Genomic DNA, 23,072 nt, shown 5'->3' on the forward strand with positions numbered 1-23,072 from the left:
ATGAGAGGATTTTCAAAGTTATCCATAAAGCAATATACAGAAAGCTAGCCTGCACTCCATCCCTCCCTTGGTGGCCTTTTATTTTTTTTTAAACATAAGGACTTTAATTGGTGGAAAATTGCTGTGAAATCATTTTACAATCTGGGAGAAGATTTTTAAACTTTTCCATAATGCCATATAGGGAAAACAGGCCCTGCCTCCTGGAGGCAAGGCTTTTAAATAAAATAGAATGATCTGAAGGGATTTGGTAGAGGGTCACCCAAGGAACAGTGCCAGATCAAAACAAATTACTTTGAAATTGAGTCAGCTATAATCACAGCAGATTTTCAAAATTTCCCATAAATCCACTAGAGTTCAATCTGTTTTGCACAGTCATAACAAAGGCTTTGACAAAACAGACAATATTAACCACAATACTAATGGTTGTGGTTTCCATGCCTGATGGCTTAAGCCACAACAGTCAGAAAAAAATCTTCCGAAATAATAACATAAACTAATACCACTGAAACAACATTTTTCTATTATTAGGAAAAAAAGAGAAACTTCCTCCAATTTATACAGATCACATAAAAATATAAAATAAAAAGGAACAACAAAACAGATGATTTATGTCTATTTCCAGTGAGAGAAGCTAGTATCTTAAGCAAGCTTTTCTCCACACCTTTTTTCCTCTCAAAGAAATATTATCCAGCTCTTCTTATAGTTGATGGCCTATACACATGAGAATTCACTATCCTTTGTATAACTTCCTTTTATTCAAGGTAATTAGGAGTCAGCTGATTATAAACAACCTTTAGGTAAGGATCAACACTGCACAGGCTTAGCGCAAAACTGTTGTAACTCCTTCTTTATTTCAAGTAAGTTACAACCATTTTGCGCTAAGCCCATGAAATTTAATTACAGTCTAACCTGTCTTAAGCAGCCAGCCAGCAGACAGCCGCTTAAGCCAGGTGACCGCTGATCGGAGATGCAGCCAGTATGTGTATTTATTTTTAGACTTCTGACCAGTTTAGCCTTTAGGCCCATTTTTTTTTTGGTTTTCTATTATTATTTTACCAGGATACAATGCCGTGCATTTACCTTTGCAAAACGAATGGTCTTCTTAACAGTCTAAAATTCTGGCGTGATTTTTTTACAACAAAAATTGTTACAGACAATTTTCCAACTTCAAAACAAGTTTGTTTACAATTTTCGCCATTTTGGTAAGGGAAGCTACTCTCCGCGCTTATTGTCTAAGCTAAAATCTAAGATTGCCGTTACATTCCGTAAAAGATAAGAGTGGTTTATATTTTTTCAAGCATAATTAATTCCATATAAATTTAATAGTATTTTGATGACAGAAGTATAAAAAAATCACAAATATTATGCTACTAATTTAAGTTATCGAGTATTATCTTTAACCGATATTAAACTGTGAACAACAAAATTGACAAGAGGTGACACGCTAATTGCCGATAATTACTGGCCATTTGATCATAACATAAAGGGGATTACACCTTTGGTTATCAGTTTTAATTGAGAAGCTAATGTCATTTGGTCGTTCTTGTGGTGAAGTCATGCGAAACTTAGCAATCACGTGTTTCTCAAAAATAGGGTATCTTCAGCGATTATCGCCTAAGAATACCGCTGAACAAAGTGATAAAATAGGGGAAAATCCGTTGGGGGTGTCATAAAATGACCGCTGAACGAGGGTGACCATTAGTACAGGTTAGACTGTAGTCTGGTTCATTTAAAATCCTCATAATTTATTTTCAATCATTTTTTTTTTTTTCTGAAGGCAGTGATGACCCTGGGTCCATCACCTTAGGTCCACAGCTCAAAAAAGTAACAAATTTGTAAGACTTATCTAATAATCGTTGTGTAAATTTACAGGTTGTTTTCTAAATGGAGAACACTAAAACAATTTTGATACTCGTCATTCCAGAAATATTTCTGTGAAATTATTTCAGAATCAGACTTGCAGTTAAGGTAGAGGTGGCATTTAAAGAACTTTCTATTTTTGAACTGTCGCAGCCATTATTATTCTTTTTTGACCAATACAAATATTTGAATAACCTTGATCAATAGTCACCCAAGAAACATGTCTGCAAATGTATTCAAAAATGTGAAATACAAATTAGAGTTATGATTCTTGTCAAGGAAGTTCATGCTAGAGTTATACTATTTGTCTTGAAAGTTTCTGTCAAAGTAATGCAAGTTAATTGTCTTTAAAGCTTCCATCAGAATTTTGGTACTTGTTTTAAGAGGTCCAGTCAGAGTTATGCTTGTCTTATGAGGTCCAGTCAGAGTTATGCTACTTGTCTTATGAGGTCCAGTCAGTTAAGCTACTTGTCTTAAGAGGTCCAGTCAGAGTTATGCTACCTGTCTTATGAGGTCCAGTCAGTTATGCTACTTGTCTTATGAGGCTACTTGTCTTAAGAGGTCCAGTCAGAGTTATGCTACTTGTCTTATGAGGTCCAGTCAGTTATGCCTCTTGTCTTATGAGGTCCAGTCAGTTATGCTACTTGTTTTAAGAGGTCCAGTCTGTTATGCTACTTGTCTTAAGATGTCCAGTCAGAGTTATGCTACTTGTCTTAAGAGGTCCAGTCAGAGTTATACTACTGGTCTTATGAGGTCCAGTCAGAGTTATGCTACTGGTCTTATGAGGTCCAGTCAGAGTTATGCTACTTGTCTTTAGATGTCCAGTCAGAGTTATGCTACTTGTCTTAAGAGGTCCAGTCAGAGTTATACTACTGGTCTTATGAGGTCCAGTCAGAGTTATGCTACTGGTCTTATGAGGTCCAGTCAGAGTTATGCTACTTGTCTTTAGATGTCCAGTCAGAGTTATGCTACTTGTCTTAAGAGGTCCAGTCAGAGTTATACTACTGGTCTTATGAGGTCCAGTCAGAGTTATGCTACTTGTCTTATGAGGTCCAGACAGTTAAGCTACTTGTCTCAAGAGGTCAAGGCAGAGTTATGCTACCTGTCTTATGAGGTCCAGTCAGTTATGCTACTTGTCTTAAGAGGCCCAGTCAGAGTTATGCTACTTGTCTTATGATGTCCAGTCAATTATGCCACTTGTCTTATGAGATCCAGTCAGTTAAGCTACTTGTCTTAAGAGGTCCAGGCAGAGTTATGCTACCTGTCTTATGAGGTCCAGTCAGTTATGCTACTTGTCTTATGAGGCTTCTTGTCTTAAGATGTCCAGTCAGAGTTATGCTACTTGTCTTATGAGGTCCAGTCAGTTATGCTACTTGTCTTAAGAGGTCCAGTCAGTTATGTTACTTGTCTTATGAGGTCCAGTCAGTTATGCTACTTGTCTTATGAAGCTACTTGTCTTAAGAGGTCCAGTCAGAGTTATGCTACTTGTCTTATGAGGTCCAGTCAGTTCTGCCTCTTGTCTTATGAGGTCCAGTCAGAGTTATGCTACTTGTTTTAAGAGGTCCAGGCAGTTACGCTACTTGTCTTAAGAGGTCCAGTCAGAGTTATGCTACTTGTCTTAAGAGGTCCAGTCAGAGTTATACTACTTGTCTTATGAGGTCCAGTCAGAGTTATGCTACTTGTCTTATGAGGTCCAGTCAGTTAAGCTACTTGTCTTAAGAGGTCCAGGCAGAGTTATGCTACCTGTCTTATGAGGTCCATTCAGTTCTGCTACTTGTCTTATGAGGCTACTTTTCATAATAGGTCCAGTCAGAGTTATGCTACTTGTCTTATGATGTCCAGTCAGTTATGCTACTTGTCTTATGAGGTCCAGTCAGTTATGCTACTTGTCTTATGATGTCCAGTCAGTTATGCCAATTGTCTTATGAGGTCCAGTCAGTTATGCTACTTGTCTTATGAGGTTACTTTTCATAATAGGTCCAGTCAAAGTTATGCTACTTGTCTTATGAGGTCCAGTCAGTTATGCTACTTGTTTTAAGAGGTCCAGTCAGTGATGCTACTTGTCTTAAGAGGTCCAGTCAGAGTTATGCTACTTGTCCTAAGAGGTCCAGTCAGTTATACAACTTTTTTCAAAGGTCCAGTCAGAGTTATGCTACTTGTCTCAAGAGGTCCAGTCACAGTTATGCTCCTTGTCTTATTAGGTCCAGTCAGTTATTCTACTTGTCTCAAGAGGTCCAGTCAGAGTTATGCTACTTGTCTTAAGAGGTCCAGTCAGAGTTATAGTACTTATCTAAGGAGGTCCTGACAGGGTTATGCTACTTGCTTTATAATTACTCTTTTTATCAAAGGAGCAACACTGACTGGTTTTATGGCATATAAAGCTTAGTTTATAACTCAGCAGACTGGGTTATGAGAGAGTTATGTTGTGTCACTAAAGAGTATAAGTATGTAGAACTAGATAGGTATCTAACTACCTGTTACGACAGAAATTATTACTTCAATCAAACATCAAATAAAAAAGTCTCCAGTTTTCCCTGATAGCCTGACCTATATTACCCATGTAGTGATATGATAAAACAGTTATCATCTGATATAAGTAGATGTAGGAACACATCATACATTAATTATCTCACAGATCAGGTTATAGTATATCCAAGATATAATTATATTATCATAACTTGATGATTGGGCTGCTGATAAGCCAAGCTCACCAACTATATAAACATTTACACAATTTCTCTATCATTCCACACTTTCTCTGTTTACCAAATGTCAATGAATTCTGATGAATTCTGGGCTAACAAATATTAGTATTGTACAAAGTTTTTAGTTCAATATACTCACATACTTAATACATTAAATTTTTTTGTATTATTCCAATCAAACGTATAAATTAATAAGTTTACTTTTGTACTGTTAAACTAAAATAACTATCATAAAAGTGTATGCAGTCAATCTCTGAAACTAATCCGGGCAGCATCTGATTTATTGCTTCTGAGGAACTGTCCTATAACTTAAGAAAGTCAGAAACTTAAGTGTTAAACAAAGTTTATCTCGCCTTCTACAAGTTTCTTGCATTTCTATTGGTCAATAGAGGTCACGTGCAGACAGGATATAATCCATATCCTGCTAGTGATTTTCTGATATGAATTTTGATTAAAACAAAATGGCTGCCGCATCGCTGACGTAATTGAATCAAGTCAGATTATAAGCTCCAGCAATAGACATCGTTTCCGAGAGTAAATTTAGTGTTTTCTAAACTTGCCATTTTCATTCTCCTATCTAGTCTAGGTTTGTGAAGTTAGCCGTACTTAAGAAGCGGAAATAGAAGAACAATAACTCTGTATGGGAGACAAAGCCGTTGAAACCTTGTTTTAACTTAAATCATCATGAAGCAAAGGAATTAACATATTTTATACAGCAGTTTGTTGTAGGATCATTTGATCTATGTGCAAGATAAAACATTTAACAGGAAACTGGATGAAAGCCGAAGTTTCAAGACATTTCTTACATCGTGAAATCTGATGATTTTCGAACGGATTGAACATAGTTTTTTGTATTTCTTATCAAAACCAGTTCATAACCAGTATAAATCATCATAGCTTTTATGTTTTGTGATTCAGTCAAAATACAGTTCATTGTGCATTTTATGGCAGGTGTTAATCAACTATAAAGAAAACATGATGACCAAACAACTAATTGCAAGATTCCAGTCTGCACTGTAACCAGCTTTGTTAATTTACAAAATGTGTTGATTATAGCATGGAATTAAAGGGTAGTCGGCAAGATAAAATCGTTACACAGCTTGTTGGTGACATGACATGGGATATACGCTTGTTGTAAATTTAGCAGCTAGTCTTATTAAAGTTGATTTATTAATTGATTCTACTGATGTGAAACTTTGACCTCTGCTACTAGAGATGTCATTCACCAGTTACCCTCATAAATTGCTTGGGACTGGAGTGTGTATCATTTTATCAGGGTATATTGTCATCATGTACCATCGTAAACATGTCTGATCTGTTAGAGTTAGAGGTTGCTCCATATTTGGGATGGTACCATCAGTCAACGGTTATCCTCATAAATATTAGGGGTAATCTTTGTCTTTCATCACTATGATACACTCCAAATATGGGAGGGTACCTGCTTTTGTATATAAGCCTAGGTCAGAACTTGGGAGGAGGATTCTTTACTTTTGGCTCGGACTTTGAAAATGTGAGATCATAGAAACAAGAAATGAAGTATTTTACAGTTATAATTATAAGTGACTTTAGACCAGAGGAATGAGAGAATTATAATTTTGACAACATTATTTCCATCATTTAGACTATTTATCCATCACATAATAAACTGATGTAGTAAACTAGATTTTAAGTGTATTTTATCTATGGAGTATAAACACCCACACCCGAACTTACGTTTTTCAACACGCTGTAGAGGAAATCCATATCATGCGAGAGTTATCCCGTATCCTGTCACCAACAAGCTGTGTAACTAATAATACAAACAAGAAAGTGCCATGGCTATGACCCTTTTCACCCTGACCTTGACCTTGGACATAGGTTACAGGACAAAGGTTGTATTCTGGCCTGACATTGAATTCTGAGATAGGTCACAAGGAAGATGTTGTGTTCGGTATACCTCACAGTTGTCATAAATTCCTTGGTAAGTTTATAATCAAAACTGAAATAAGGGCACCAAAATTATGGCTTTCCGACAGGAAAGAACAATATTTGAAACCTGTCTGACCTCTCCTAGGCTTGAAGAAAAAATTATGTATTTTACACAGTAATGAAGTATAGCACAAAAATTGGTATATGGATAAGAAAAGCTATCCCCCAAGTAAGGTGTCTGCATCCGGCCATGGACATCTAACTAATTATGATACAACATCAGAATTGAGTGGTATATAGGCAGCTACTCTTAAACAACTTTTAAACATTTGCTACCAGTTTTCTACAATGCTAAACATTGACCGATTTACTGACATTTCATCATGTGGAGCAATGTGACATCAGAATCTGTGAAAAACCTGATCATAGCTCACAGTCATAACACTTCAGTCCTATAAATAAATTTGTGTCATGTATATGCATGCAGCAATAGAATATTAGAACTGACACAAAACAGAACACAATTTACAACATTACCATCCTTTAGTTTTTGTTACCTTTTTCAAAATATACAAACTAAAGTAAACAAAATTACATAATACTGGAAAGACAGGTAGCTTAATAGACATCAAATAAAGAACGATTTCACCCAATTCATGTATTATATAGCAATACTATTAATGAAAAAAAAATTTTTTGAACCAATATAAATTGATCATATTCAATACAGAAATACTGCATAAAAGAAATATCGCTGTATATATATGCATTATGATAATGTGCAACATGGTATATACTGATTCTTGTATTTGCTAACATGTTCCGCAACATGCTGAATATACTAATTAATTCTGGCATAACAACATCAGGTATAATCTATTTTGATAATAGGTTATCATAATCAGCACATCATACTGTTTATATAAAGGTGGCTAATATGTTACAAGCATTCCCATTTATCATCAAAAACAAACTGGCTTTATACAAGAGGATGTATGTCCCTTCCCAAAAAGTTCTGACGCAAAAATGTCAAAGTCTGTTTTCGTCATGTCAGAATCCCTTTTTTGTGGTTGTATTTAAAATAGCTGTCACAAAATTATAAGTCAAACCACGACTTTCCAGTATTTTTAGGATTTCAGGCACAAAATAGCAGCTGAGTAGAATGAACAATCAAGCTTCAATAAGCCACTGGGATCATGGGGTACATTCAAATAACAGAGTTCCGCCTAAACTGGTGGTAATAAGGGGTGTGAGGGGTGTTGCACATTTCATTATCTTACATCCTGACTGTTGTAACATTACTTGGTTGTGTTCTATAGTTCCAATGGATCTAATATCAGATTTTATTTTCTCACATGTAAAAATTCTACATCCCAAACAATTTTAGTGCCAAATCTAAAGAGATGAAAGCCATAAGTGATTCCAAGTCACTGATCTTTAATGAACCACTCAGTCATATAGGCCCAAACATTAGTTTTAAATGTTTTGATATTCTAAGAGTCAATGTCCAAATATCTGTTTTCATTGAAATTTCAAAATGTTAATGTCTGTTTTCATTAAAATCTCAAAATGTTCTAACATTCAAGCAGTCAAGTGTTTGTTTTCTTGAACTTCCAAAAATATTCTGACATCCAGATAGCCTTACTCATTCTGCTTAGCAGGATGGCTTATTCTATGATCTGATATTTTATAACTGTATCCTAGCATTGCTCACAATAAGATTTATTACTTCATTCAAAAATTTATTCATTGACAATATAAGATTATGAAAAATAGTAACTTAAGATTTTCTCAAATAAATAAATATCACATTGACCTTTCAACTTCATTTGCAAATTCTCTAGCTTCTCAATTTACTTTGACATTCCGTGTCAATTATTCAAGTAACTTGTGTTAATTAGATCGATTTCCACAACTGACTATATATTAACTTATGGGAGTGTATTTTTATTGATAACTTTAAAAAACTGCTGACTTGAATTCTCTTCAAGGTATGTTTACCTTTTAATAATTCATTACAATTCTTTGACAAAGAGAATGAAAATCATTTGACATTTATATATTCCTGCGAGAGTTAAAATGACTTGAAATAATCAATTTTGAAATAATAGATCAATTTCTCAAAAACTGAATATAAACCTCAAGAAGTAAGATAAATAAAAAGTGTTCTAATTGTCTAACCCCCATCCCCACCACAATTCCATTTTGTTAGAGAAATAAGGGGCCTCTAACACTGCTATGCTGGGATCAACATTGAAATATGTGTCTATCAAAACTGGAGCTATTACTGGAGTGATTAACACCCTGTTGTGGTTGGTGATGTTGGACCACTGTTAAAATGTTAGTCAAATTCATTAAAAAAAGTAATAACAAAGATGGAGTGAAAGTGCATCAAAATATTAACTAGAATTTCTAAGTACAAACAGCACATAATTCATGAAATATTGGTGCAAGAGTTAGATTTTTGTGTCATATGATGTAGGTGTGAAATAAACAATTTAAGTTTGAATCAAATAGTAAAAACTTCAGCCTGAAATTCTAATATAATTAGTGAAATACTGGTGTGAGAGTTGTGGCCCTTTTGTCATATGATGCGACCCCGTAGTGAGTAGGATAGTTGTCCGCTTTGTATAGTCCAGCTTAAATGTTGGAGTTGCTTCCCTAACAGTTATTTTTGCACTGGACCAACAGATTGTGCAGGGCTAGGGAATACTCATTAAAACAATTATCACCACATGAAACAAAACTAGTGGCTTAAAAATCTGCAGGGAAAACAAATCCAGAAAAGCAATTCTATTGCTTTAAATGGCAAACATGTTGTTTGTTGAATCCAATACACTACATAAAACTATGGTAAACCAAAATTATAGCCCAGATTTCTTACTTGTGATCGTACAACTCCCAGCTGTAAGTTCGCCACACGAATTTCGTTCCTTTTTCGGCACATGTCTTCTTGTGTCTCATACACCTTTGCATATAAATGGTTTGCTAAATTCCTGAAAATATAACAGACTCTAAGAATAAAAAATCAAAATAAATACCTCTAGATCATCATGGGATCTCTGATATCCAGGATCTATATCTGGCTTGTGTCCTTTAACTTTCACACTTTGCGACCGCTTTATTTTGTCACTTTGGTTTTTCGATTTTAAACTTCGCCTCGTTTTTGAAGTTGTTGAAGCACTTGTTTCAGACCTACTATATTCCCTTTGTGACACTGGTGTTGGAACGTCTTTTGGTCTAACAACCATTTCCGTCACAATTCCACTATCTTTACTTTCCTGTTTTAACATTTCGCGTCTTTTTTCGCTTTCAACAGTCGGTTGTTTTGTAAGCTTTCTTAGTCCTTTACCACTATTTGACTTTCTCAGTCCACCCCCCTGTTCCCCTGTTTCCCTGACATTGTTCCCTAAAGATCCATCTGTGTATGGCATTTTGGAATACTTATTTATTAACTAAGCAAACTGTATGACTCTCCTGAGAAGAACTTTGGAAGAGACTTATTTAATTATCCTTCACTTATTCGCTTATACAGAATAATCTGTTGAATACAAATATAACTTGTTTTGTGCAAACCTTCATATGCACATGTTTCCTTTCAAAAGGAATTTTCTCTCACATACTATTTTGTAGAAGTTCATTAGATCTAATCAAGTTCAGATCTTATTAAGTCATTGATTTCAATATCCCTTTTTTTATATTCCCTTAGGTGTCTTATAATATGTACACCACCTTGATTATTTAGTAAATGAATTTTCCCTAGTATAGCATAGCCATTTAATACTGAATGTCTAAGAACTAGGTAAATAAATTTCCATCCAGAAGTTTTTTTGGTTTTCTTTTTCTTTTTATTTATTCAATTTCAAATCAAAATATCTGGCAAAACAATTACTTTCACTGGATTGTTTAAGTTGCAGCGACAGGACCTCAAATAAATAAAGCATACCGTATCATGCCATCAAACAAAACATTGTCACTTTTTTTGCGTTGTGACGTTAGTATGAAACCAACGTTTTACTCTATTATTGGCATAACACATCCATTGTCTAAATGTTTTCTCCAGTACCAACTGTCTGACAAAATAGAGTATTTATAAAGGTAAAAAAAATGTTCTAAAATTTCTGTAACTGCAACAAGTTGTAATCAAAATTCAGTCAGACCAGATCATGAAATATGCATTCTTCATTGTTTTTGCAAACCAATGTCAAATTCCTTGATACCTATCTATCTACTGATGCAACACAGTTTGTCTTGAAAATTCTGTAGATGCACACGACTTTGCACTTCCCATAAAAATTCCAATTTCGTAACTAAATCCAACAGTAATTCAGTCCACTGCTCAATAAATCCAATGTCTTTTCTAACGTAGAAGTTCCTTCTAATTGAATGTGCATTTACAACTATATCCTGGTGCAAATAAAATTAATACACCTTTCTTGAATTATATATAATACAACAGTGCACCAATAAGTTTATTCTCCCACCACAAAATCATTGATTATCAAAAAACAAAAAAAACAAAATTTCTCAAATGCAAATAACTAGTTTTGTTTATAATGAAAGCTGTTTACAATCATACATAAGTATAAGCAAAGGTATTCTCTTCCTTTTCTCTTAAGTCCAATTATTGTATTAGCTGCTAGGAAAAACTACTCCATGTTTTCTCTCTGTGAAAGGTAGATGTAGTACAGCCGATCATTTTCCCAGTGGAGTTAATTTGCATGCAGTGTTTTTATGGGGGAAAAAAAAAAAAATTACACTACTGATTTAACCAGCTTTTAACCAGCTTGAGAGACATGCATATTTATTAATTTGTTCTATATCCTAAGCATTTTCTAACATTTTAATTAAGGTGATGACAAGAAAATGCAAGAATATGGTAGAATGTACATAATGGCTTCTGAATGTACGTAAAATACTGACTGTTTGAGGTTGGCAGCAGATAAGCAAATAACTGCATTATATAGATTTTTTCAAAACTTCTACTTTCAATTTCAAAATGTTGAAAGCAAGGCTCTTACTGGTGAACGCGAGTCTCAATAGCCTGTCCTCAGATCCAATGCATTATCATTTTAGGAGATGAGTTTTATCAGACTAGACTGGGGACCGCAGGAGTTGTGTTCAAATGAGCCTGGGGTGTTTGAGCTACCGATACTCCAGTGGTATCACTGTAGATAAAATGTTTCACATTTATGAAATTTTATAATTCCACTTGCTTAGTGTGTTCAATCAACACATTGATATTAAAATGCCCTTTTGCAAATTGATGATAAATTTCTTGATGTCTACCTGCCTCATTAGTTGATGAACTGCTGCTTGCTTTCTTAGAAAATTAACTAGAAATAGAGGCAGATATGCACTTAATTTGCATCCTGGCATACTGAGATGCTGGCAGTTGAATTAACTTAATGAACTTGCCCACAAGTTTGAACATTAAAGATTTTGCTCATTAATAATATATTTGTTCAAAACTACAACATCTGATGATCTGTACTTATATAGGGCTATGTTAGATTTTCAGTGGAGGTAATTTTAAAACATGATATTCCTATCCCGGCAGCTCAACCAAGGTAGAATTATTTAGCACATTATTAGTACTAATTTGATGAATATACTCAGCTTATGGGAATTGTATGAATATAAAATCTGTTGCAGTATACTTGTTAAAGATTTAATATATTAACAATTACATATTAAGCCAAAATTCATTAGAAATCCAAGTTTGTAAATTAATATTACCTCCCTTTGTCTGCCTTGAAACAGAATAAAGGAAAATAAAGTTTTAAAACTTGCATTTTGGTTCAGGTTGTTGAAATATCCCAATATTATATAGCTACTGCAGATGCAAAACTAGAAATTAAATTGAAATCAAAAGAAATACTCAGCCTTTTAAATTCTACCATAATAAAGAGAGCTTATTTTAAAAAAACTATATTAATTAACCCTTTACTCCATACAGATACAATAGTATTGATTATTGATACCCAATACACTCAGTAGCATTATCTGTACACTATCTCCATACAGGTTATTGGAGAAAAATGCAAAATTTATACCTGTGTTACTCAGATCAAAATTAGTTTATGAATACTTGTTTTAACCATTTAGCATCCAACATAATTTATTTTTAGAATTAAATTTCCTTTCTGATGGTATAATTTTCATAATTTTGTGATAAATATTTTTCACAATAGAAAGCTACAAACCTAAGACTTTAGAATATTATTATAATTTAGCTGTTTTATGCATGTGACACAACAGAAAAGAAATATTTTTACTGTTACAAATGCACAATTTTATTAATTGAAGGTAAATGAAAGACTAGAAAGGTCTGTATTAAGTGATTTTCAAAATAAGCAAACCCATTTAATTATAATCATTAAAATCTACACCCCTACCAAACTTACAGAACTTCATAGATCATAAAATTAATTAATTACATAATGTTTTGATAAGAAGCACTGATCAATGACACTTTCTATAAAATTTGTTGATCCACATCATAAATAATGATGCAAACAACACCCTAATTGCTTTGTTTTGACAGCTGTGCACAATAAACACACTTCCAAGGGGTCCAGGTCAATTAGCATAAATTCCATATGTTGACAAGTGATCTATGGATTTTAATGGTTGTTATGGTAACCACACCTTTTATTACACCAATCTTATGTCTCATTTTTACATAATTTGCCATAGCTGAATGATAGAATGCAAATAATAACTTGTTTTTGGGTCATCTATGTACTTTTCCATCCATCAATAGCTGTCCTAATATATATAAAGTCAGTGTGATTTTCAGAAAATGCCACCTGAATTAAAAGTGATAATTATCAATAAATTACAATTATAACCACAAGATTTTCTGAAACTGATCTTTTATTAACAGTTTAAACTTCACAAATATGCTTTTGTGGGCTTCATTGCCAATATATTTTATTGGTATTTTGCATTTAAACTATCAGTGTAGTAGAATGCGATAAAATGCGTATCTATGGAGTAATGCATAGATGCGTTAAAAGGAGTATCTATGTAGTAATGCATAGATGCGTTAAAATGCGTATCTATGGAGTAAAGGGAAAAAAAAACATACACACTGATTTGTAATTAAGTGCAATATAAGTTCAATGAAATACATTGGCTATGTAATAAGTACATTGTAAGTTCAATGAAATACATTGATCTGAATAAGTACATTGTAAGTTCAATGACATACATTGGCTGTCTAGTAATTGCAATGTAAGTTCAATGAAATACCTTGGCTGTGTAATAAGTGTAATGTAAGTTCAATGAAATACATTGGTTGTGTAATAGATATAATGTTAGTTCACTGAAATACATTAGCTGAGTAATAAGTGCAATGTCAGTTCAACAAAATACATTGGCTGTGTAATAAGTGCAATGTAAGTTCAATGAAATACATTGGCTGTGTAATAAGTACATTGTAAGTTCAATGAAATACATTGATCTGAATAAGTACATTGTAAGTTCAATGACATACATTGGCTGTCTAGTAATTGCAATGTAAGTTCAATGAAATACCTTGGCTGTGTAATAAGTGTAATGTAAGTTCAATGAAATACATTGGTTGTGTAATAGATATAATGTTAGTTCACTGAAATACATAAGCTGAGTAATAATGCAATGTCAGTTCAACAAAATACATTGGCTGTGTAATAAGTGCAATGTTAGTTCAATGAAATACCTTGACTGTGTAATAAGTGTAATGTAAGTTCAATGAAATACATTAGCTCTGTAATAAGTGCAATGTTAGTTCAATGAAAAATAATGGTCTGTAATTAGTGCAATGAAAGTTCAACGAAATACACCGAGGCCGTGTAATAATTAAGTGTGCAATGCAAGTTCAATGCAATATCTTGGTTGTGTAATAAGTGCAATGATACATTGGTTGTGTAATAAGTGTAATTTAAGTTCATTGAAATACATTGGTTATGTAATAAGTGCAATGTTACTTCATTGAAATACATTGGTTGTGTAATAAGTGTAATGTAAGTTCATTGAAATACATTGGTTTTGTAATAAGTGCAATGTTAGTTCATTGAAATACACTGGTTTTGTAATAAGTCAATGTATGTTCAATGAAATACCTTGGTTGTGTAATAAGTGCAATGTATGTTCGACGAAATATATTGATCCTGTAATAAGTGCAATTTAGGTACAATGAAATACATTGTTTTTAATTAAGTGCAATGTTAGTGCAATACAATAAACTGATTATGTAGTTATACAAATTAAGTATCTGTAAGTACAATTAAGACCTGTTGTGTATCAAGTACAATGTAAGTACAATAAAATACATTAGTTGTGTAATACGTTCAATGTAAGTACAACCAAATACATTGATTGTGTAGCAGGTACAATGTAAGTGAAAATAAATATGTTAATTGTGTAGTAAGTACAATGTATTATTACCATAAAATACACTGGTTGTGATTAAAGTACATGTGGAGGCTGATTTAAACACACCCATGTATTTCATACCTAATTGCATTTTAGAAAAAATCATCAAAACATGGCTGCCAGCTTCTATAGTCTGGTTTACAGTATTCAGAAAAATATCAATCTCTTGAGTACAGAAAAACAAAAGAGCATCTGTATGACTCAGACTTACTTTTAACAGGTGAAAATGAGATCTGTCTAGTAGTGGTTTCTGAAATACCAGGAACTTTTGGGAAGCCTTCAAGTTTTATGGTCTAATAATCAGTTCTTATTAAAAATCTGTATAATTACAAAACAGATAGAAGATAATTTTCATAGTAATTTGGAAGGCACAAAACTGCAGACAGGTGCCAATTTCAAGTTCTAGTAATGCGTATTATCTCCAGAGCTATTTGTAGAACTAAGTGTATGTACAGAAATCTTTACAAAGTTGTCAAATCTCAATAAAATGTGTTAGAAATATCACTGTATCATATCATGTTCAAATTATATCTTATAATACCGCTAAAATTCACTGATTATAAAGTACAAAACCAAAATTTTATTTTGGCAAGTCTTCATCATAGTTAACAGCCAAACATCACTCAAATGACCAGTTACAAAAAATAACCTAATTTCTAATTTGACCTAGATTTCATAGAGAGAAACGCTCTAACTATGAAATGCCAGCAGAAAGTTAGGATGAAAAAAAAAATTCGCATCAAGTAGAACCTGTTAAATGCATGGTACATTATTAGTCATATTTTAATTATTTAGCATTAATTTACAAAGCTTTTCTTTTACGTACTTGACCTACTAGAATGAGTTTTTCAATCTAGACAAACGAGCTTTAAACTAGAACCAGCCTTCATAAAGGACAAACATTCTGACCATATTTCATGAAGAATGGGTATAAAATGTGTCCTCAAGTATGTATGCACAATTTTCCTAAGATCTAACCATAAGTGACAACTTAAAACAGGCCTGAAATTCATCGTGATAAATATCTATGTCAAGTTTTATGGAGATCAGGTAAAACTGTGGCATCTACAGTATTAACAAGCTTTTTCCATTTTTTGACCTAATGACCTTATTTTTGAACTCAGACAACATTTTTTTTTAAATTTACCTACACTTTATGCAGGCAAACATTCTGACAAAGTTTTATGAAGATCAGCTACAAAATGTGACCTCTTTGACCTTGTGACTTTACTTTTGAACTCAGATAATACAGACTAAATTCTGACCTAGATTTTATAAAAGACAAACATTCTGATGAAGCTTATATATATATTACTATACAAAATATTAATCAGGTGAAATTTTGGTATATTCATCAGATAATCAGTGGCATTAATTAAGTCAAATGTGACCCTCTTACAAAATGAATCCTTATTTAGAAATGATGTTGATTTTTTATGTTGCACATTTTCAAAGAATTAATCAAAATAATAAATATTAACATGCACAGAAAAGTATAACAAATTCAAAATTTTCACAAATTCTACTAAACCCCATACATTCTGTGGCACACTTTTTGCTCAGTATAACCTGACAAAGCTGTGATAACTGTTTTTTATGTAGATGCAAGAAGATTATCAAGATAGAAAAGAAGAAAATCCACAGACATTTCAATCAAGCTATTGTTACATTGTGTGTAACAATAGTGTAACATTTGTAAGACAGCCAACATATGTTTTCAATTGAAAACAAACATATAATATTCTTATAAACAATATAATGTGCTTTGGAAAGAAGCCAAGACTTGATTATTTCATCTAATTATCATTTAATCATAAAATATTAATTAAATTTTGATTTTTTTTTTCATTTTTGTAATGGTTTTGTTGACTAATATAGTGCCAGTTTAGCATAAAATGCACCAAGTTCACTTAATTCTTTGCATCTCTAAAATGGAACATTTATTGATGACTACACATACTTCAAGTCACAACTTGATCAGTATTTGATGTCTTAACTTCTGGAGGCTTCTTGAATTTTGTTTCAGTCAGACTGTTGTGAAGGTTATAAAACATGTGAGCCGTGCCATGGGAAAACCAACATAGTGGGTATGCGACCAGCATGGATCCAGACCAGCCTGCGCATCCGCGCAGTCTGGTCAGGATCCATGCTGTTCGCTAATAGTTTCTCCAATTCCAATAGGCTTTAAAAGCGAACAGCATGGAGCCTGACCAGACTGCGCGGATGCGCAGGCTGGTCTGGATCCATGCTGGTCGCATACCCACTATGTTGGTTTTGTCATGGCACGGCTCATGTGTTCAACAAATGTAGGAGCTAAAACCTGTAGTTCTATCAAACTTATCACCAGATAATGCATTAAGGTGTTAATTTTCTTGGAGCTTAACTAATTCTGTTTTTTTTCCTAATACTTGCCAAAACAATTACACGACTTGCATCATTTTTTTTCTTTTTTCTTCTTCTGTTTTATCTAACATAATTTTTCAGCAGTGTGTTAGTTGTGTTGTAACAATATTCATTTATCAAGACTTTAATGTTCTCTACACAACTTCTCTACATGAAACCATGGTGGAGGACAAGTGTGTATAACGCAAGTGTGTGGATAAAAGTAGTTGCTGACCCAAATTCTGACAATTCACTTGTACAGAATACAGGCAATATCTGATACTGATACACTGCTAAATGCTAAATATATAAAAAAAGAAACTGATTTTATAGAATACATTATAGTGTATGAACTAAAACAGAATGTGTGACATGGCTGGAGGCCTTTGTATTTCATGCCTAAATAATAATTGCTCTGAAACAAAAATTCTTATCAGTTTCTCTCTCTAAATTCACAAATCATCTGGTTGCAGTATATGAAAAACAGCAAGATGTTCTAATATATCATCAAATAACTCATACCCAGTTAAATTTGTGTATATCTTGTAAGGAATATGATGTATGCAACTAAGGGGAGCTAATCATGCATCACCAACTAATATACAATCACTGAATATATATTTTAAATGTAAATTTTGAAGGAATACTATATCTCTTTATCTCTTGTATAAGGTTCAACCTTTTCTCTATTTCTGATATTTCTCTGAACTCCTATATAAAATATTGGTATATCTAGTAATATAAAGGAACAACATGCATAATTCTAATGTGCAGCTTTAATGCGATTTACAGTATAGACAAATATACATGAAACTCAGAAATATAAAATCAAGTATAAATTGCAGACAAGCTGAGTATACTTGATAAAAGACGTATGCAATTCATGACGTAAATCCTGCCGCCCGTGCCAGGAAAGTGTAGACAGTCAATACTTTGATAGATTTTTTTAGTGTATAATTTGTAAGATTTCACTTTCAAGAGTAGATAATTCTACACATAATTTAGAAAGAAGAGCTTTCTATTACTGACGTTAATTGCTGATGAAGTACATTTCAATTTGACATTTCAGCAAATAGCTAGAGGGAAATGTTTTCAACAACTGCAAAAAGTAATAATATTTCTGAGAAATGTAATGTTTTCTGAAAAGCATTTCTTAGAATGATTTGAGCATCTTTTTTATAACGGAGGCTTCAAGGTTATGTAAATAAGTTTTTAGACCTGCCTCAAAATGCAGCACTGTAATGGTCAATTTCTGCTTTGTTTAATAAGGTTCTATATACCCATATTAATGGTGTAGGGGTATCAAATTTTGCATAGATGGAAAAGTCTCCAGGGTGGCATTTATTACAGCCTTCAAAACTTTTTTTTTTAACATTTTTGCCATAAATCCAACTTCAACACAATTATAACATGAACATATTAACATTTATGTCCTAGATACCCACCCCGCAATTTTTTTATATATATATATATATATATATATTTTTTTTTTTTTTTTTATGTGTGGAAAATATGGGGGAGGATGTTGATTAAAGAATATACAGGTATGTATGAATATATCCAGTTCTGAAGGTGGTCTGAATCACACTTTTTAAAAATGTCATTTGATTTATGAAACTTCGCACTGTTTAGCGGTTTATGTAAGGAACAAAATATCTGTTGCTTAGCATAATTCAGTATAAGATTTCATCATTACCTCCCTTTAATATGAAAATATTTAAAGGCTGAGTTTCTTTTCATTTTAATCGAACCTCTATTTCTTATGTCTGCATTTGAACTACTGATTGAACATAAGCCATCTGGTAACTTCTAACACATGGAAGAATTCTTAGAATATCCCCAATGATTGGTAGTTAATGCACCATTAATAAAATTTAACTTAAAATTCAAAAAAAGTCCTACTACCATCTGAGAGACCTTTAGAATGATGAAATACATTTTTGTATCTTGAAAAATACAGCCAAAATTTAAGAAAATCTCACTAACAGATTTAGTGGATCACAGCAGCATGTATTTATCTTCATTGGCTGACACAAACAGTGAAACACTTGACAGCGCAAGGAGCCCAGCTCATTCTAGCTATGGATGTAGTCAAAGCATTATATAACGACTACATTTATCTTATTTACAAATGATTGGTATGCTTTACAGTCTCACCTTTGACACATGTTTACTAGGGAATGATTGATGTCCTGATTCTGTTTGATGTACGATGCCAACTCTAGTGCCTCCTTCTGTAAAGCTGCACGGCGCTCTCGTAACGTCACTTCTGTTATTCGGTCAATAATCAGATGGTTCATAATAGATTCCTGTGGAAAAGAAAACTATGTTATTAATATGAAATCTTCTTTTAAAAGCTTACTAGCTAGCTTGCCTACAGTTTGGGTGAACTTTTCCAATATGTTCATTTCAACCAAGTTTGGCATAGATTGTATATAATATTTGACACTGAAAAAAAAGGATAAAGTGGGTGAAAATAAAAGTTAGATATTGGTAAAAATGCAAGAGTGTAAATTTTCTGCATTATTTCACAAGCATTGCAAACATTAACTGCCTTCCGCACAACAGCTTTGGTTATTCATAAGAATATCTTGCAAAAATCTTATGTCAGAAAGTTCATACCACTCATAAGTCACTTTCAGAGTACTCACATTTTGTATATTTTTGAGAGAAATTATTTTTTTGCCTAAAATGTTTGGGTTAGTCCCTTTGATTGTCTGTTTGAGTGAAATACCTTTATGTAAGTTTTCATTAACCTTTTGTAGTTTTCATCTGAAACATCAAGTTCAAAGCATCCAAATACCAAGGTAATAAATCTACACTGACAGTGTCTGTTGGAACAGACAAAGTTTCATTATGTGTAATGCTTGATACACAATTATTGTGTCCAAGCACAGTTAGAGGGGGCCTCCATGGCCAAGTGGTTAAGGTTACTGACTTCAAATCACTTGCCCCTCACCGATGTGGGTTCGAGCCTCAATAATTGTGTCGGTGTGATGTTAAACCCAACAACACATAGCACAGTTAGCTAAGCCATACATTTAAGCTCAATGTATATTGTTTTGGTGGGGCTTTCACAATTTATGTCATATGGCAACTTTTGAAGCTTCTGATGGTGGAAGAAGACCCCAGGTCACCTTTCAGGCATTGTTCCAGGCACCTGAGTAGAACTGGCAGTCTTCAATAAGGCAGCTGGATGACTTTCTCACACCTTAAAGAGTCCCCAGTCAAGCTAAATGTAATTGATTGAAAAATTGAATACATCACCTAGCTTGGTTTAGAACTCACATCTGAAACAGACGTCAGGGATCTTAAGAGTCCCCAGTCAAGCTCAATGTAATTTATTGGAAAACTGAATACATCACCTAGCTTGGTTAAGAACTCACATTGGAGACAGATGTCAGGGATCTTAAAGAGTCCCCAGTCAAGCTAAATGTAGACTTACACAGTCTGTTGAGATAAAACATTTCCCCCTTTTTTTTTTCTTTTTTTTTTTAAATATATAACAACTTTTCTGTGGCTCCCTTTTACTGTGGCTTATCTCAACAGCGGGTATGAAATTTGTCAGGCTCAGGATCGCATTTGTCCAGTCGTTAGAGACAGAGGCTAGAGATATTGTAAATTTTATGAGAAAGTGGTATCAGAGAGGATTTAAAGGCCAAGTGCTTTACATTTAATGACTCTAACAACTGATGCCAGTCTAAGCTAAATGTTATTGACTGGAAAATTGAATACATCACCTAGCTTGGTTTATAACTCACATTGGAGACAGACGTCAGGGATCTTAAAGAGTCCCCAGTCAAGCTCAATGTTATTTATCGGAAAATTGAATACATCATCTAGCTTGGTTTAGAACTCCCATTGGAGACAGACGTCAGGGATCTTAAAGAGTCCCCAGTCAAGCTAAATGTAATTTATTGTAAAATTGAATACATCACCTAGCTTGGTTTAGAACTCGCATTGGAGACAGACATCAGGGATATTAAAGAGTCCCCAGTCAAGCTCAATGTTATTCATTGGAAAACTGAATACATCACCTAGCTTTGTTTAGAATTCACATTGGATACAGTCGTCAGGGATCTTAAAGAGTCCCCAGTCAAGCTCAATGTAATTTATTGTAAAACTGAATACATCACCTAGCTTGGTTTATAACTCACATTGGAGACAGACGTCAGGGATCTTAAAGAGTCACCAGTCAAGCTCAATGTAATTTATTTGAAAACTGAATACATCACCTAGCTTGGTTTAGAACTCACATTGGAGACAGACGTCAGGGATCTTAAAGAGTCCCCAGTCAAGCTCAATGTTATTTATTGGAAAACTGAATACATCACCTAGCTTGGTTTAGAACTCACACTGGAGACAGATGTCAGGGATTTTAAAGAGTCCCGAGTCAAGCTCAATGTAACTGATTGGAAAACTGAATACATCACCTAGCTTGGTTTAGAACTCACATTGGTGACAGACGTCAGGGATCTTAAAGAGTCCCCAGTCAAGCTCAATGTTATTTATCGGAAAATTGAATACATCACCTAGCTTGGTTTAGAACTCACATTGGAGACAGCTGTCAGGGATATTAAAGAGTCACCAGTGAAACTCAATGTAATTTATTGGAAAACTGAATACATCATCTAGTTTGGTTTAGAACTCACATTGGAGACAGACGTCGGGGATCTTAAAGAGTCCCCAGTCAAAGTCAATGTAATATATTGGAAAATTGAATACATCATCTAGCTTGGTTTAGAACTCACACTGGACACAGACGTCAGGGATCTTAAAGAGTCCCCAGTCAAGCTCAATGTTATTTATCGGAAAATTGAATACATCACCTAGCTTGGTTTAGAACTCACATTGGAGACAGCTGTCAGGGATATTAAAGAGTCACCAGTCAAGCTCAATGTAATTTATTGGAAAACTGAATACATCACCTAGCTTGGTTTAGAACTCACACTGGAGACAGATGTCAGGGATTTTAAAGAGTCCCGAGTCAAGCTCAATGTAACTGATTGGAAAACTGAATACATCACCTAGCTTGGTTTAGAACTCACATTGGTGACAGACGTCAGGGATCTTAAAGAGTCCCCAGTCAAGCTCAATGTTATTTATCGGAAAATTGAATACATCACCTAGCTTGGTTTAGAACTCACATTGGAGACAGCTGTCAGGGATATTAAAGAGTCACCAGTCAAGCTCAATGTAATTTATTGGAAAACTGAATACATCATCTAGTTTGGTTTAGAACTCACATTGGAGAAAGACGTCGGGGATCTTAAAGAGTCCCCAGTCAAAGTCAATGTAATATATTGGAAAATTGAATACATCACCTAGCTTGGTTTAGAACTCACACTGGAGACAGATGTCAGGGATCTTAAAGAGTCCTGAGTCAAGCTCAATGAAATTTATTGGAAAATTGAACACATCACCTAGCTTGGTTTAGAACTCACACTGGAGACAGACATCAGGGATATTAAAGAGTCCCCAGTCAAGCTCAATGTAATTTATTGGAAAACTGAATACATCACCTAGCTTGGTTTAGAACTCACACTGGAGACAGACGTCAGGGATCTTAAAGAGTCCCCAGTCAAGCTCAATGTAATTTATTGGAAAACTGAATACATCACCTAGCTTGGTTTAGAACTCACACTGGAGACAGACGTCAGGGATCTTAAAGAGTCCCCAGTCAAGCTCAATGTAATTTATTGGAAAACTGAATACATCACCTAGCTTGGTTTAGAACTCACACTGGAGACAGACGTCAGGGATCTTAAAGAGTCCCCAGTCAAGCTCAATGTAATT

The 23,072-nt window shown here is 33.9% G+C and overlaps 1 protein-coding gene across 1 annotated transcript in view; it reads right to left on the reverse strand.

Annotated features, from left to right (window-relative positions):
• LOC123535752 (uncharacterized) overlaps nt 1–23,072 on the reverse strand; it is a 394,656-nt gene that overhangs the window by 169,072 nt on the left and 202,512 nt on the right. Inside the window, exons 9-10 of the mRNA XM_053528064.1 lie at nt 19,434–19,585; nt 9,358–9,469 (exon numbers count right to left, since the gene is read on the reverse strand). Coding sequence (XP_053384039.1) covers nt 9,358–9,469; nt 19,434–19,585 — 264 coding nt within the window. The remainder of the gene's footprint in view (nt 1–9,357; nt 9,470–19,433; nt 19,586–23,072) is intronic.

The sequence above is a fragment of the Mercenaria mercenaria genome, chromosome 17 (assembly GCF_021730395.1).
Source record: "Mercenaria mercenaria strain notata chromosome 17, MADL_Memer_1, whole genome shotgun sequence".
NCBI classification, from domain to species: domain Eukaryota; kingdom Metazoa; phylum Mollusca; class Bivalvia; order Venerida; family Veneridae; genus Mercenaria; species Mercenaria mercenaria.